This window comes from Nelumbo nucifera, chromosome 3, assembly GCF_055504915.1.
Source record: "Nelumbo nucifera cultivar China Antique chromosome 3, China Antique-T2T, whole genome shotgun sequence".
NCBI lineage: Eukaryota > Viridiplantae > Streptophyta > Magnoliopsida > Proteales > Nelumbonaceae > Nelumbo > Nelumbo nucifera.
The window spans coordinates 76,039,994-76,055,265 of record NC_142651.1 but is presented as its reverse complement, the minus strand read 5'-3'; the positions used below and the strand labels follow the sequence as shown (position 1 = coordinate 76,055,265).

General features: G+C 36.5%; 1 protein-coding gene across 2 annotated transcripts in view; it reads left to right on the top strand.

Moving 5' to 3' along the window:
* The window catches only part of LOC104588790 (carbon-nitrogen hydrolase family protein), a 58,883-nt gene extending 43,893 nt beyond the window's left edge, over nt 1-14,990 (top strand). For both annotated transcript variants that reach the window (XM_010246870.3, XM_088900703.1), the window contains exons 8-14: nt 3,565-3,700; nt 4,105-4,243; nt 7,050-7,226; nt 7,591-7,758; nt 8,665-8,760; nt 13,677-13,805; nt 14,459-14,990. In XM_010246870.3, the coding sequence (XP_010245172.1) occupies nt 3,565-3,700; nt 4,105-4,243; nt 7,050-7,226; nt 7,591-7,758; nt 8,665-8,760; nt 13,677-13,805; nt 14,459-14,635 (1,022 nt within the window). In that variant the 3' untranslated portion in view covers nt 14,636-14,990. The remainder of the gene's footprint in view (nt 1-3,564; nt 3,701-4,104; nt 4,244-7,049; nt 7,227-7,590; nt 7,759-8,664; nt 8,761-13,676; nt 13,806-14,458) is intronic.
* Nucleotides 14,991-15,272: the final 282 nt, after the last annotated feature.

Here is a 15,272-nt window from a genome sequence, read left to right as displayed (position 1 = left end):
CTTCCTTTTGGAGCCCGGTGAGGAGAAGAGGGACCATAGGGTAAGCTGGAAGGTGGTAAGCAGGAGTAAAAACAATGGTGGGTTAGGGCTTGGAAATATTAGAGAAAGGGATTTGGCTCTTCTAGGGAAATGGTTGTGGAGATTCCCACTAGAGAAGGAGAAATTATGGGCTAAAATAGTGGTAAGCATACATGGGCTGGAACTTAACGGATGGGATGCTGGAATTCATGCTAGGACCACAAGCGCTTCGACTTGGAAAGCCATTCATGATCTATTACCAGCCTTTTCCCCTTTTATCCGGTATGATATGAATTCAGGTACTTCCATAAAATTCTAGGAACAAACTTGGGTGGGGATTGGCCCTCTAAAGGACCAGTTCCCTTCTTTGTATGTCCTATCTGTTTTGAAGAATGTGCCAGTTTCTTCTTTCATTACCCCTCCCTCCTCTAGTTCCGGGTTTGGTTGGAATTTGGGTATGAGAAGGGCTATGAGAGATTCAGACCTTGATAGCATTTCGAGTCTCCTCCAACTTCTTGATGATGTTTTCTTAGATCTTGTTGAGACTCTAGAATCTGGATTCCCACCCCTACTGGCTCCTTTTCTTGCGCCTCATTCTTTAAAGTGTTAACCCAATCCACCAGTCATGTAACCTCTCCCCCCTTCCCTGTTAATGAGGTTTGGTGCAGGCCAATTCCTCCTAGGGTTGGTTGTTTTTGCTGGAAAGCCTTTCTGGGAAGAATCAACACTGGTGATTTGCTCCAAAAGAAGAAACCCAATACTTGTTTGTCCCTTCATTGGTGTGTTCTTTGTAAAGCTGATAGGGAAACTGGTTTTCATCTACTGGTGTCTTTCCAATTTGCAAAATCTATTTGGGAGTGGGCTCTCTCTTTGTTTGGGTGTACTTGGAATCCTCCATCAAACTTGCAAAGTCTTTTCGCTCCTTTTTTTAGGTGGTGTATGGAAAGGGGAAGGACTATGTGGAGAGGATTGATGGCAGCAGTTTGTTGGTCTCTATGGGAAGAAAGAAACTCCAGGATTTTCTCGGAAGCAGCGTGAAGTTCTGAAGATCTGAGGGCTCTGATCCATATAAGGGTTGTACATTGGATGAAATCCCTAGAGCTATTCAAAGATTATATAGTGGACGATATGTTGAGGAAGTGGGGTGAGGTTGCTAGCTGAACCCAAGAATGGGGTTGTTTCTGCCATGTTCTCAGGCCCAATTGGAGTGGGTGACTCTCAGAGCTGAGATCCAAGCAGTTATGGTTGGAGTTCAGAAAGCTAGGGAGATGGATATTAGGAAACTCATAATTGAAGGGGATTCGGAGGTGGTGGTAGGTTGGCTGAATAAAGATGACAGTGGTTTATGGAGTTATAGCAATGTGAGGAGGAAATTCAGATGGCTGACTCGAGAAATGGAAGTTAAAGTTAGATGGGTTAAAAGATCAGCTAACTCTTTTGCTGATGGGTTAGCTAAACAAGGGGTGGACAGGGTTTCAATGTTCTGGGCACATATGTAATTTAATTTTTCTTTTTTCCTTTTTCTCTTTCTCTCTTGTTTCCTTTCTTGGGGCTCAAGCTATTTTTGGAAGATAAGAAAGTTTGTCTTCCTCTTTGTAATTTTATTGTGATAATTAATGAATTGTGTTATTGATAAAAAAAAAGAAAGGAAAATGATGGATTATAAGTGACAATTCTTACATTTATCAAGAAAAAAGTGAAAACATTTAAAGGACGACCACAATATAGGTGCAATAGAATGTAAAAATGTGAAAACTTTTCTTTAGAATGTAAATATGCAGTAGAACTAGAGCCAAGGATTTCTTCCTGGCAAAGAGAGGTTTAAGACAAGGGGACCCTCTTTCTCCTTTCCTTTTGGCCCTGATAGTTGATGTGTCGAGTGTACAGATTACTAGAGCCGATGCTAGAAATTTGCTTAGAGGGTGGAGAGTAGGGAGGGAGGAAATAGTTGTAACCCACCTTCAATTTGCTGATGACTTGATCCTTTTTTGTGAAGGAGAACCGGAGGAGTTGGAAAATTTAAAGGTCTTGGTAGAGAATTTTGAAAAGGTCTCCAACTTGAGAGTAAATTGGAATAAAAGTTGTGTAGTTGGAATTAATAGGCAAGAAGTAGAGGTGGCATCTTTGGCTAGATCTCTAGGTTGTGAGGTAAGTGATTGGCCTCTTAAGTATTTAGGCTTTCCTTTGGGAGGAAACCCGAGGTCAGATAGTTTTTGGTACCCAGTTTTGGAAAGATTCTCAAAAAGACTAGCGGGTTGGAAAAGGAACTACATCTCTTTAGGGGGTAGAATCATTCTAATTAAGTCAACACTAGCAAATTTGCTAGTGTATTTTTTGTCTACCTTCAAATTGCTTGTTAAGATTGCAAACCAGATTGAAAAAATAATGAGAGATTTTTTGTAGGAACCTGGAGATACTAAAAAGGTCATAGGCTAAAATGGGAAGTGGTGTCTAGAAAGAAAGACAAAGGGGGCTTAGGAATTGGAAATATTAGAATAAGAAACACAACTTTGTTAGGCAAATGGTTATGGAGGTTTCCTAAGGAGCAAGGGAGTTTATCGCATAAGGTGATAAGAAGTATTCATGGAATGGCAGCAAATGGATCAGACACTGGACTCGACCCAAGGGCTTCGCACTTTTCCCCGTGGAAAGATATTGTTGGTATCTTGCCTGTCTTCTCTCCTTTCATCAGGTATGATGCTTGCGTGGGTAATAAGATTCTTTTTTGGGAGGACTTGTGGATTGGGGAATCTCCCCTTAAGGATAGATTCCCGAACCTATATTCCCTTTAGCAATGGCATCAATACAGATGTGGGCCAATCCATATAGAAGCTGGAGTGTCTCTTTTGCATGTGAATGGCGAGTGTATATATGTGAATCCAAAAAGTCTTGCCGTGAAATGTGCTTGAATACATGCTACGTGGAGGGCACTATGTGCTATTTCTTGGAGAATTAAAAAGAAAAATTCATAAAAAAAGGATAAAATTAGGAGGGGGTAATGGAGCAAGGAGTGGCCATGTTCATATGACGCACTTTTCTTTATGTATATAGTATAGATGTTGATTTATATCTTCTTTGTTACTTTGATTAGATTGAGAGTCCTCTCCTCTAGTTGTTTGTCTTTTTCTTTTTTTAGTTATAGTGACTTAGTAAGTGCATCACATTCACAACAGTAAGCCAGTCATCCAATCACAAAATCCCCAATTGTTCATTCAGGAAAAATTTTCAATGATTTAATGAAATGTTGAAAGGTTTCAAAGATATTCTAAAATTTTAAATCTTAATTTTTTAGTTCATCAACATCGTTCAAAATATCTCCTATTTATAGCTGATATATTGACAATGAGGGAAAAATAAAGGTTCTTGGAATATTCCTATTACCCCTCGCAAAATGGGGAGATTTCGCCTAATCTCTTTAATATTATGAATTGTGGTCGGAAGAACATTTTCTTCTATACTCCTACCCAAAGAGTTAATCCTCCTTGACATCTTGTTTTGATGTTTCTATTTCATTCTGTGCTTAAGTCAAGATACATCTGTGTGCAGAAATTGCAAACGGTGATGAACAAGTCAAAGCTGATGCAATACGAATTGGCAAATATGTTGATGGACAGTTTCCTACTGACAGCAAGGAATTTGCTAATCGTATATTTTATACAGTATTTATGGGAACTGAAAATAGGTAAGGACATGGATTCATAATTAGGGACTTCCATTGCTGATATATTTGGACATAACCTTGTTCTAATGAATTAAAAAGGTTCTTGATCAATACTGAAAAGCTTCATTGAGAAGTAGAGAAGAATAATGAATTTGATTAGACTTTATGTTTCTCTGAACCTTTTCTATGCTTATATATATGTGTATATATATATATATATATTAAGGTTCTAACATGCTGATACTTGTGTCTTATATTTTGTTATCAACAAAAGTGAACTGCTAACGAATTTTTACAAGTGCATTTGTAGCATTGTGAGCTCAACGACTTATCCCATTTCTTTTGGTCAAACCTGCAAATCAACTATTAAGAGTTTGCCACTTTTGAAATGATCAATAACAAAAATTACTTTGGGTCCTTTGCAGTTCAGAGGCGACAAAGTCCAGGGCAAAGGTCCTAGCAGATGAGATTGGCTCATGGCACCTTGATGTTTGTATAGATAGTATTGTTTCTGCCTTGCTGACCTTGTTCCAGAAACTGACGGGAAAGTGGCCACGCTACAAGGTAAATAAAATTCAACTGCTAAACATATATAGTCCATCTTGGGTAGGCCGTAACTATAAAACATATAAATTAGTTCTTAATTGTCTAATGTACATAGGAGTGATTTAATCTTCACAAATTTCGAGCTATAAGATATCATAAATTTAATCTTGCATTTAATACAAGACAACCAAATGGGTGATGAATACAAAATAATTTTACTATGTGTTTTCTACCTAGAGGGTTCAAGTTCCATGTGGCTGCACAGTATTTTTTTTCCAGAAAAAAAAAGGTTCTCTGCACATAATATGCATGCATGTTGATTCAAACAAAAATATCCAAGTTATTTGCTCACAACCATGTAAATCCATGGAAATAGGTCTAGTGGGCTCACAACAAGCATTAGGCCTATTGTTTATAATGGGTCACCTTAAGTGGAAATTGCATTCAAGTTTCTTCTATAAAGGGGAGACTTGTCTTGTAGAGCAATCAAATAACAAGAAAAAGTACAAAAACAAATAAGAAAAGAGGAGAAAATCAGTAGTAGAAGAGAAGAGTGAGGAAAAAAAATGGAGAAAAACCTCAATATTGTATCCTGCTATCACAAGGTTAAAGTAGTCATGAAATTCCCTATTGTATGAATGATTTAACAGACATTCTGTCTCTTGACCGACAGTAACAATCGCATTATGGGATCTTATCAGGATATGACGAAGAGGATATCAATTGATCAATTTTGTATGACGTTAGGTGCTTGACCAATATGCCAAAAGCATTAAGACTGTTGGAATGCATCAACCCAAGCAATTTAACATTTAGGAACGTAGCATATGATGTCCATGTTATGCATTGCATAAAACTGTAGCATTTCTCATGTAACAAGTACACTTCTATTAGACTAATGCAAGAGATAAGGATGAAAGTGAGATGGATACCATGAAAAGCTAATGGATTCACAGATGATTTGGCAAAGCAAGGGGCACTAAGGGAGCAATTATACTGGAGACGAGGCTGACTTTCATCAAGGGGATTTGCTCTTGATATAATCTACTTAATCTGAATATTAAATAAAATTTCTTTTATTACTCATCAAAAAGTACACGTCTATTGAAAATAAAATTTCTAATATGAGAGAATGGGCTTAATTATGAGCCCATGAAATGCAATAACTCTAAGATTGTTAATTAGAGTCCATTAGATTTAAGAGGTGTTTTATACTGGTTTTCCCTCTCTGAGTGGCAGGTGACATGTCTTTCACCCCTTTCACCCATGGGAGGGAGTTAGTTACATAACCACCTCAATCCCTATTTAAGCTCCTTGTAGGGAGGTTACGACCCTCTCCTCCTTTGAAGAAAAGATTTGTTAGAAAATCACACTCTTAGAGTCTTGAAGAATTCCATAGTGAAAAGAGAAGAAAAGGAGAAGTCTTGTGGAGAAAAGGAAAGCAGGAATAGGGAAGAAAAAAGGAAAACACTACTCATAGATAGGTGAAGAGAAGTCCTTTACAAATATCTCCAAAATATGTCTTCTATTTATGTATTTTTCTCCTGTGTTTCATTGAATTTCCAAATTTTACTTGTAAGAAAGGAAGTGGAGGAAAAGAAACCATCTACAATCAAGTACTTCTACTTGGTTGGTTATGGTTCCTCTACCAAAGCAGGCCAGGTATCTACAACCTTGTTCCCAATGGCTGATTATGGCTCCCTTCAAATGCATATATGAAGATTGGAGAAAAGAGGGATAAAAATCGTCCACAGTCTAATGTCTAATCTAACTGATTATGGTTCCCTTTCGACATATAACATCCAGAAGAGTGGTGCCATCTATTATAGGATTTTTATCTGGTTGATTATGGCTTATTGTGAAGAAAAATGAGTGGAAAGGAAATGTTTGTATAAAAAAGGGGATGCAAATGTGATGTTGTAAAATTTCTCAATTCTTTTTTTTTGTATTTTTCTTTTTCATTCCTGTAAAGTTGAGATATATAAATAAATGTAAATGGATCTCTTTTTTAAAAAATTCTCCATTTTTTTCATATTTATTTGTTCTGTAATTCATTTCTCCAAGATAGAATCAAAGGGTGATTTCTGCTCCCTTGCAGAGATATAATAAGGAGAAACATCCATATGATTGCCTGAATGGGCCTTACCCAAAAAATAAGAAACCAATCATTCAATTTCTTAAAATTTTCTTCATTCCATAAGTGTCTTATATATTGCAGTCAGACATGCAATCCATTCTAACACATTCATATAAATCTTATCAAACATTTAGCTCTCAAATACAGACACAGAATCTCAGCATGTATAGAGTTGCACTTGATAGTGGAATGATGAAATAAAATTTGTGCAGCAAGGCCCATGATGGGCTATCATTTGAAAAGTTGTTGTCTTTGATATACAGGATAAATTGTGTGGACATGGTGGCATATCTTGGATTGATTTGTCTAAACCTTCATGTCTCTAATATGTGACACTTGTGGATTTAGTTAAATATTCTTAAGCTACTGGATTTGATAACTCTGGAGAAACAGTTGATATAATGACATTACACTTATTTATTTATTTTTTATTATAATAGTAAACTACGTATTGTCAAATCCATCTAACTTACTAAGCATTGTTTTATTTTTTTATTGGAGATTAGTTATTCAAGAAATTTTGTTTTCATTCACAGACCTGCTTAGTTTAAATCATAATAGCTGTATGCTGAACTTTTGTTCAGTTGCAACATATTTTAAGTGTTGTTAGTTGTACCTGTAGTTGTATTGTTCAGCATGAGGAGATTCATCTTAAATTGGTATTCAACCAAGCTTTTATGCACGCAGGTAGATGGTGGATCAGATGCTGAGAACTTAGGGCTGCAGAACATTCAAGCTCGAATTCGGATGGTGTTGGCATTTATGTTAGCATCACTTATGCCATGGGTTCACAAGAAAGGAGGATTTTATCTTGTTTTGGGTAGCTCCAATGTGGATGAAGGATTGCGTGGTTACTTAACGAAGGTAATACCACAATGCTTCAATGTCTTCAGTCAGACTCAGACAGTACACATATGCCAAAGTACATTAAATCTGTTTTGGATTTTGTGAATTCATTTATGCAATAACTTGATCCAACTCTCAAGTTGATAAAATTACATCCTTAGGTACTAGGTTGTGTATTTCAGCTTTGGCCTATCCTTTTGGCTCAACTCAACACTTGATTGAGTCAACTTATCAAATCCCTGCTGATGCTGAAATAGAATATCATAATCCTAATTATTAGAAGCAACCCATATTAATCTTCTATGGATTTGTTGATGGGGTCCATGATACGGATGGTTATTATCTTGTCCACTAAGCAGAGACTAAAATCTTCTTGGTGCAGTACGATTGCAGCTCAGCAGACATTAATCCGATTGGAAGCATTAGTAAGCAGGATCTTCGAACATTTTTGCGATGGGGTGCCACTCATCTTGGCTACTCATCTTTGGCCGAAATTGAAGCAGCTCCACCCACTGCTGAATTGGAGCCTATACGGTCCAATTACAATCAGGTAAACATCTAGCACAATGCAAGTGTTTCTATCTGTAACTATTTTCCTTTATTCAAATATCTGGATCAGAGCCATTGCCAGAGAATATCAATAACTATGGAGAATTATCTGTTTACATTCGTCATATCCACATTAAATCTGTTAGTCTTTTCCCTTTTTTCCTTTTCACTATTTACATATCCACTTCTAATATATTATGCATGAGCTAGCTATGTGGAAGTCTGTAATGGTGATATTACCTTCATATATTGGATGAATTTGTCATTACATGCTGGAGGTCTGTTGACTACTGGGTGAAACTAAGAGAGATTTGTGGCCAAAATTTATCAGATTGGATGGTCCTAACCTTTTTATCAATTCACATTTCTTTTCTAGGTGACTCTCCATGTTTTGTGCTGACCTGAATAAAGCTTAGTAGTTATTACCCAATGCTGGCCCCAGCTAGCCAGGGTCTTGGAAGGGGTGGACCAGATGTGGACCTAACCTCTGGCATTTATTAGCATGAAGTGGCCAGTCTCAAGACTCAAATCTTCATTCTTATGCTTGTCAGCCTGAGCAATGGTCACTATATTTTATGCTGAACTCAAGAATTTAATTTATTGGATTAGTAGAATTGTTGAATTAGGTTGCCATCTGCCCAGGAGATCTCATGGAAGGGATCAATTTGTGAACTGCAGCCTCCTAACCCTTGTGAATTTTTTCAGTATAGAGTCGCCTGGATCCACCCGATTGGCACCCCTTAATTTTTCTAATTTGAATCTTTTTTTTTTTTTGCATGGTATGATCCATTTAGGCATCTTCACATAAAGAACATGCAGGAAATTCCTGGTCTGTGGCATTCTTAATTTAATTGGAGAGACAGAAGCTGAGAATGATAAAGTAACTTATCTATCTTCTGTGTAACAGTTGGATGAAGTGGATATGGGAATGACATATGAGGAACTTTCTGTTTATGGAAGATTGCGTAAGATTTTCCGTTGTGGTCCAGTGTCGATGTTTCAGGTTGGTCTTACAAACCCCACTCTCTCTGTGAACTGTTTCATGCTTGTTGAAGTGTGCTGGCCCTCCTACTCAATTAGTGGACAATCCCATTGATCTGGAGCATTCAATCTCTGGAGTACATGCTGGATTGTTTCAAAACTTACAATTCATTTAGCCAGGCAATCTTAAGCCCATGACCAGCCAAAATGCATTGAACATTTATTTCTTTTGCTCGTCTCAGAGGCACTTTGCAATATTCCAATCAGATGGTTATTGTTTGCTCAGTGCATTTTAACTTATGGTCCATAGAAGGAATTTGCCACGGCTTTAAGTCATTTCAGAATCATAACCAGTGAGTACCAATGTTCTGAAACATACTGAATTGATGGTTGAACCATTTGAATGATTACAAGCTCTAAACTAGGTCAGGTAGAAGTTTGGTCTGATATGCAGTCAACTTGGTCAAAGACATTTTACTTTATATTGAAAACTTTTTGAAAATCAATAGTTGGGAAATCGTTTTGTTCAGTATATATAATTTTTCTTATGTTTTTCTTTCTTCCTTTTTTTTTGAACTTTTTCCCATATCTTTATATTCTCATGAACCTGACAAGCAAGTTAGCCAGGCAAGCTACTTGTGCTTGGACCTTGAACTGCCAGCCCTGGTGCTTTGATATCTGTCCCAAGTTTCAGAACATTGGTGATTATGAATTGTGGCATTAAGGTTTGACCTGGCTGTATTTGTCAGTGTTATTAATATTACCTAATTCGTATCAGTTTTTTACATTTGTGTTGGGTCTCAGTTTTAGTTTTCTTGTTATATTTGTCACAATTATTCCAGCTTTTTCCTTATGTTTGACCAAGGTGCCATTTCGTAACAATTGATGTGGATGAAGTAATAGCTTATTGCTTTGTCTTTTAGTTTTTTAAGGTACTATTTATCATTTTTGAATGCCACAAGTAATCAACTTAGCTACCGAAGGCATGTCATGTATTGATTTTCTATTTGTGATAAATTCTTATGCCTTGATCTATATATGTAGTTTAAATCATTTTTTTTTCAAAACTTTAATAGTAGTGATCTTTCTATTTTATTATTGTACATTGCAAAAAAGATAACATGGTTTCAATTTGGTAGTTCCAATGTACTAAATGTATAAATAAGTAACCTAGTTACAGTTTGGAGTTGTTATAACAGATGCATGAGGATGAGGCGCATTGAGTTTGCCATAATGCATATAATTTTTGTAATATTAGGAACCACATCATTAATCTGTATTAGGGAATTTTCTAATTGATACATTGTTGGTGTGAAAATTTTAATAAATTCTCATGCAACATAATTCACTTAATCAAGTGATTGAGTTTTATTATTTTGGGTAAGGCCCATTCAGGGAATCATACGGATTGTTCCCCTTAATTACATCCCCACAAGAAAGTAGAGAACACCTTTTGATTCTGACTTGGAGAAATGAACACAGAGAACAAAAGAAAAGAACAATAGGATACTTAAAAAGAACTTTTCATTTGCTTTTCTTTTACATCAGGTGTACAAGAATGAGAAGAAAGAAAATGAAAATACAATTGAGAAACTATACAGCAATACATTTCTCTTTTCTTTAATACAAAGAAAATTTCCTTCTCACTCCTTTCTTCATAATAAGTTGTAGTCAATCAAATTGACTATCTGATTGTAGACGATTTTCATCCCTCTGCTCTTCATTTTCATTTGAAGGAAACCATAATCAGCCTTTGAGATTTAGACTGTAGATGGTTTACTCCCTAATTGTCTTGAAAGAGGGACCATAATCAACCAAGTAGAGGCACCTGGTTGTAGATGGTTTATTCCCCCCTACTCTTCATTTTCATTTGAAGGGAACCATATTCAGCCTTTAAGATTTAGATTGTAGATGGTTTAATCCCTAACTTTGTCTTGAAAGAGGGACCATAATCAACCAAGTAGAGGAACCTGGTTGTAGATGGTTTGTTTCCCTCTTTTTCCTTTCTCAAAAGTAATAACAAAAGAGAGAGAAAGAAGGATACATAAAAGAAGACATAAATAGGAAGTATTCACAGAGAGGACTTTCCTTTTCTCTACCTGTATTAGTGAGACTTTTCCTTTCTTGCCTTCCCTTGAGCACTTCTCTTTTCTTCTCTCCTTATCTTTGCTTTTCTTAAGAATCTCTTGTGAAAATTTTCTCCGAAGAGTCTCTCCGTGTGTCTGTGTTTCCAGCTTCCCCTTAAGGAGCTTAAATAGGGAGTGGGGTGGTTATGTAACTACCCCCTCCTCCTAGGTGAAGGACACCTGTCCCTTCCACTTAAAGAGAGGGAACTCCCCACTTAAAGAGAGAGAACTCCCCACTTAAGAGGGGGAACTCCCATATGGGATACTTTTTTATAATTTTAATGATTTGTCTAGAAGACTAGCTAGCCCACTTATTACAGATTATTTGAATAAAAAAATGACTTCAACATACATGCATTCTTCTTTTATAGATAATAATAGCCATTTTATTAATGATCGATCAAGAGTTACAAAATAAAAACTTCCCACAATGCCCCCTTGAGCATTGTGGGCCCAAAATCCTAGAATATGGGCGCACAGGGCTCAAAAAAGCAGTTAAAGTCAAAATTTATGAAAGTTTTATCATTAGAAAAGAATGAGCCAAAATTGGAAGAATCCTAGTATGATTGGGACTCTTGCAATATCTTTTGTTAGACAAAATCTGATATAATCTAACTATTTGATTGATTTGTTGAGGCTTTATAGTTACTCATCTTGTTAAATTGAGAAGCCCTAGTGCAACTAGGACTCTCGATTTTGTTATGTTTGATGCTATTAATTGTGTGATTTGATTTGAGTATTTGAGGGTTAATCACAGATTTTCACAGTTGGAAGAGTCCTGGTTGAAGTAGGACTCTTTGATTTTATCAAATTTTCTTTGATCCACCCTTAAATCTTGATCCTGAGTTGTTTTTGACCAAGACAATTATTTTGTAGGCTCATAAAATAAGAGTCCTAATTTAAGTAGGATTCGTGGAGGAATCCTGGCTTTAGTAGGGTTTTTTTGGAAATAATCATGTAATTAGTTTTTTTTTTTTTTGGAATAGAAGAGTCCTAATCTGAATAGGATTTTGAATAGGTCTCTTTTTTTATAGTATCCAGTGTGATTTACTCCCTTTTATGGGGCGAAGAAAGGAGGGGGTGCCCTGCCCCGAACCCACCCCATAGCCATTCCCAATCACCATGGCCATTTTCATCTCCCTAATTTTCAGTGCTGTTTTCCCCTTCACCCTAAAGCTCTCGAATAGAAACTGCTTTGCTTTGATCTTCAAAGGTCTTCTCCACGTAGCTGTCTACACAAATTTACTCTCCATTTCAACTTCAAAGGTCTTCTAGAATTCTCCTAGAGTTGACTATCAAATGTAAAAAAAGTAACTATTAATTGATACATGTATTCTTTTGATTGTATTAATTTCTTGTAATGCTCTTTTCTTCATATTAGGTATGGCAATTAAGTGGTTTTAATGATTAACTACTTTAATGATGATTTGATATATAAAGTGTATGTTTCCTATTATTGGTTAATATGTGAAACCATAAATTTGAAGTAAAATAAAAATCAGAGAAATCTAGTACCAAGTACTCAAATTTCCAATCTTATAAAACAGATGCACTTGATGAAGACCTATTGCAACTGTAAGATCTGATGTCTCTCTTACAGGTGTTCTAACACTGATTGTTGCATCCTTATATATACATATATACTTAATCAAGTCCCTAAAGCTATTTGGCACTTCTTTTCCAAAACCCACCATATTATCTCTAAAAACTCTATCATATGCTTTCACTAGATCAGTGTATACCATATGAAGATCTCTCTTCTTCTCTTGATAAGTTTATTTCAATTGTCTCAATTTAAAGATGGCTTCCACGGTTGACCTCCATGGCATAAATCCAAATTGGGCTTCTTCACTTCCACAAGCCAATGGCAGATTTCTGTTCCAACCATATATGTCATAAAAAGCCTAGTTCATCATACAAGCTAGTGATGTGCAACATTCTTGAGTTTGTAGGAGAGATTTCAGATATGTGACATTGGTACTTGGGTTCTATGATGGGCTATTGTTACAGTCCAGCTTCTGTGATATATATAATCAGATCAAATTGCACTCCGAGCTTAAACATCACAAAGAGAAACACTGAATTAGGTTGGCTATGTCTTCAACTTTCCATACTGAAGCCCAAAGGTTCCTGTGACTGGTGCAAGCTATGTTACAGCCAAGCTTCTGTGACATACATGACCAGATCAAAATGCATCCTGAGCTTACTTCACAATGAGAAACTACTGAACCGAGTGAACAATGAATTAGTTAGTGGGTGTCTGGTACTATGTTAAAAGCTGATTCAAGCCAGCCTCAAAATGCACCATGGAGGCCACACATTCTTGGAGGCTGTAGTGTGTGGTGTGTTTTGAAATGAGCTTTAGCTAGTTCCAAAATGCAAAATATCACAAATCTTGGAACATGCTTATTTCTCGTGTTCCAGAATGCACCATAACTTTTTTCAATTGTAGAACATTGATTTAATATAAAAAAGTATTTTTCAAATTCCATTGTCTGGGAACACACCACACCACACCACCATGGTACAGAATGTCACAAGAGGTGTGGTGTGATCCAGAACTTACAATTTCAGACATGCCACAGTGGAGCCCAGTAGCCTTGAATGCACTGCACTTGTTTGACAACACAGTACTGAACATGCCCTTACTATGCATGATTTTATATCTCATCAAAGTAAAGTTCCAATGATTCATTGGTCTCTCTATCAATGGGTTGGTGTGCAAAGCTTGTAGCATTGGTTTATAGGCTGCTTTATATCCTATGCAGTTGAAACCATTGTCTGTTTTGCCTAATTATTTTTCTTGCTTCAGAACCTCTGCTACAAATGGGGTGGAAGATTAACTCCATCAGAGATAGCTGATAAGGTTAAGCACTTCTTCAAGTACTATTCAATCAATCGACACAAAATGACTGTCTTAACACCTTCCTATCATGCTGAGGTATTTTCTTCAGTCTCAAGATAGAGAGGACTTCCCTAAAATGAAGTTTTCTTTCAATGTTGTATTTATAAAACCAGTTTTTTATAGGGTAAATTGCAGATAGGTACCCTGTACTTTGGGGGTAGCTTTCTTTAGGGCCTGAACTTTCAAATGTGCCAGTTTAGTACCTGAACTTCCAGAAATGTACATTTAAGTCCATTTCCGTTAAACTAACGTTAGGTGAGGGATAAAGCTATGAAAATTCCCATAATCTGGTTCTCTTTTTTCCACTGTTCATCTTCTACCTTTAGACTTCAGACACATACTGGTGGCAGCAAAGTAAGCTCACCCCAGTCTGTTCATTGGGTGTAGTCTCACCTTCGGATGCTTACTTTTCTGCTGCTGGTTTGCATTGGAAGTCAAAATGTAGAAGAAAGATGAACAGTGAAAAAGAGTTTAAACATGGTATTTTTGTAATTTTACCCCTCACTTGAACGTTAGTTTAATAGAATTGGACTTAAATGTATATTTCTGGAAGTTTAATTACTAAAGTGGCACATTTGAAAATTCAGGCCCTGAAGTGAGACTGCCCCCAAAGTATACGTTACCTATCTGCAATTTGCCTTTTTTTAGTAATTGAAAATTATTTATTGTTACCATTTGATTCTGTACAGAGTTATTCACCGGAGGACAACAGATTTGACCTTCGTCAGTTTCTCTACAATTCAAGATGGCCATATCAGTTCCGCAAGATTGATGAACTTGTACGCAAGTTCGGTAAGGAAAAATTTTCTGGAGGTGGAATCGGAGTTGTTGCAGCTGGCTCAGATGATCCTAAGGCTGGTCTTTAGGCCAGAATATATAAGTAACTCGGTACATGCATTCACACAACCTAAAATAATTTAGGTACAAAAATTAATTGCCATATTTAGTTATGGGCATAAATTATACTCTTTTGAAGAGGACCACTTGAAAAGGAGTAATGCATCCACAGAAGAGGTCCTGAGAATTCATTTATATTAGTCATTTTTTTCCACATCCGGAAGGTGAAATATGGATCACTCAACAAAACAGATCCCTGATTCATGAAATCATATGTATACGTAAGGTAAAGTTTTTATGTCAACTTCCTTAAATCAGATCTTGTTTGAAAGAACTGCTTTCTTAGTGCCAAATTTTATGAACCATAAAATGCAGTTTGCCCTAGTTTCTATTTGCACTATTTACATTGTAGATGTCTAGTTATTCTATCCTTGTATAGAATAAACTGAGGGTTATCGTGCCACGAGCTTTTAGTATACATATTGGGTTGCTAGTACAAAAGTAGGAAATGGTCTCCTTGGGGTTCCAACTTATTTTATCACTCCACAAAGTAGCAATTGCTCAATGTGCTTTGTCCAACACAAATGCAGCTCGATTATCACCAACAGACAATTTGGATTGCAAATTTGTATTTGCAGAGTCTGGAGCCATGTAAGTATGATGCAC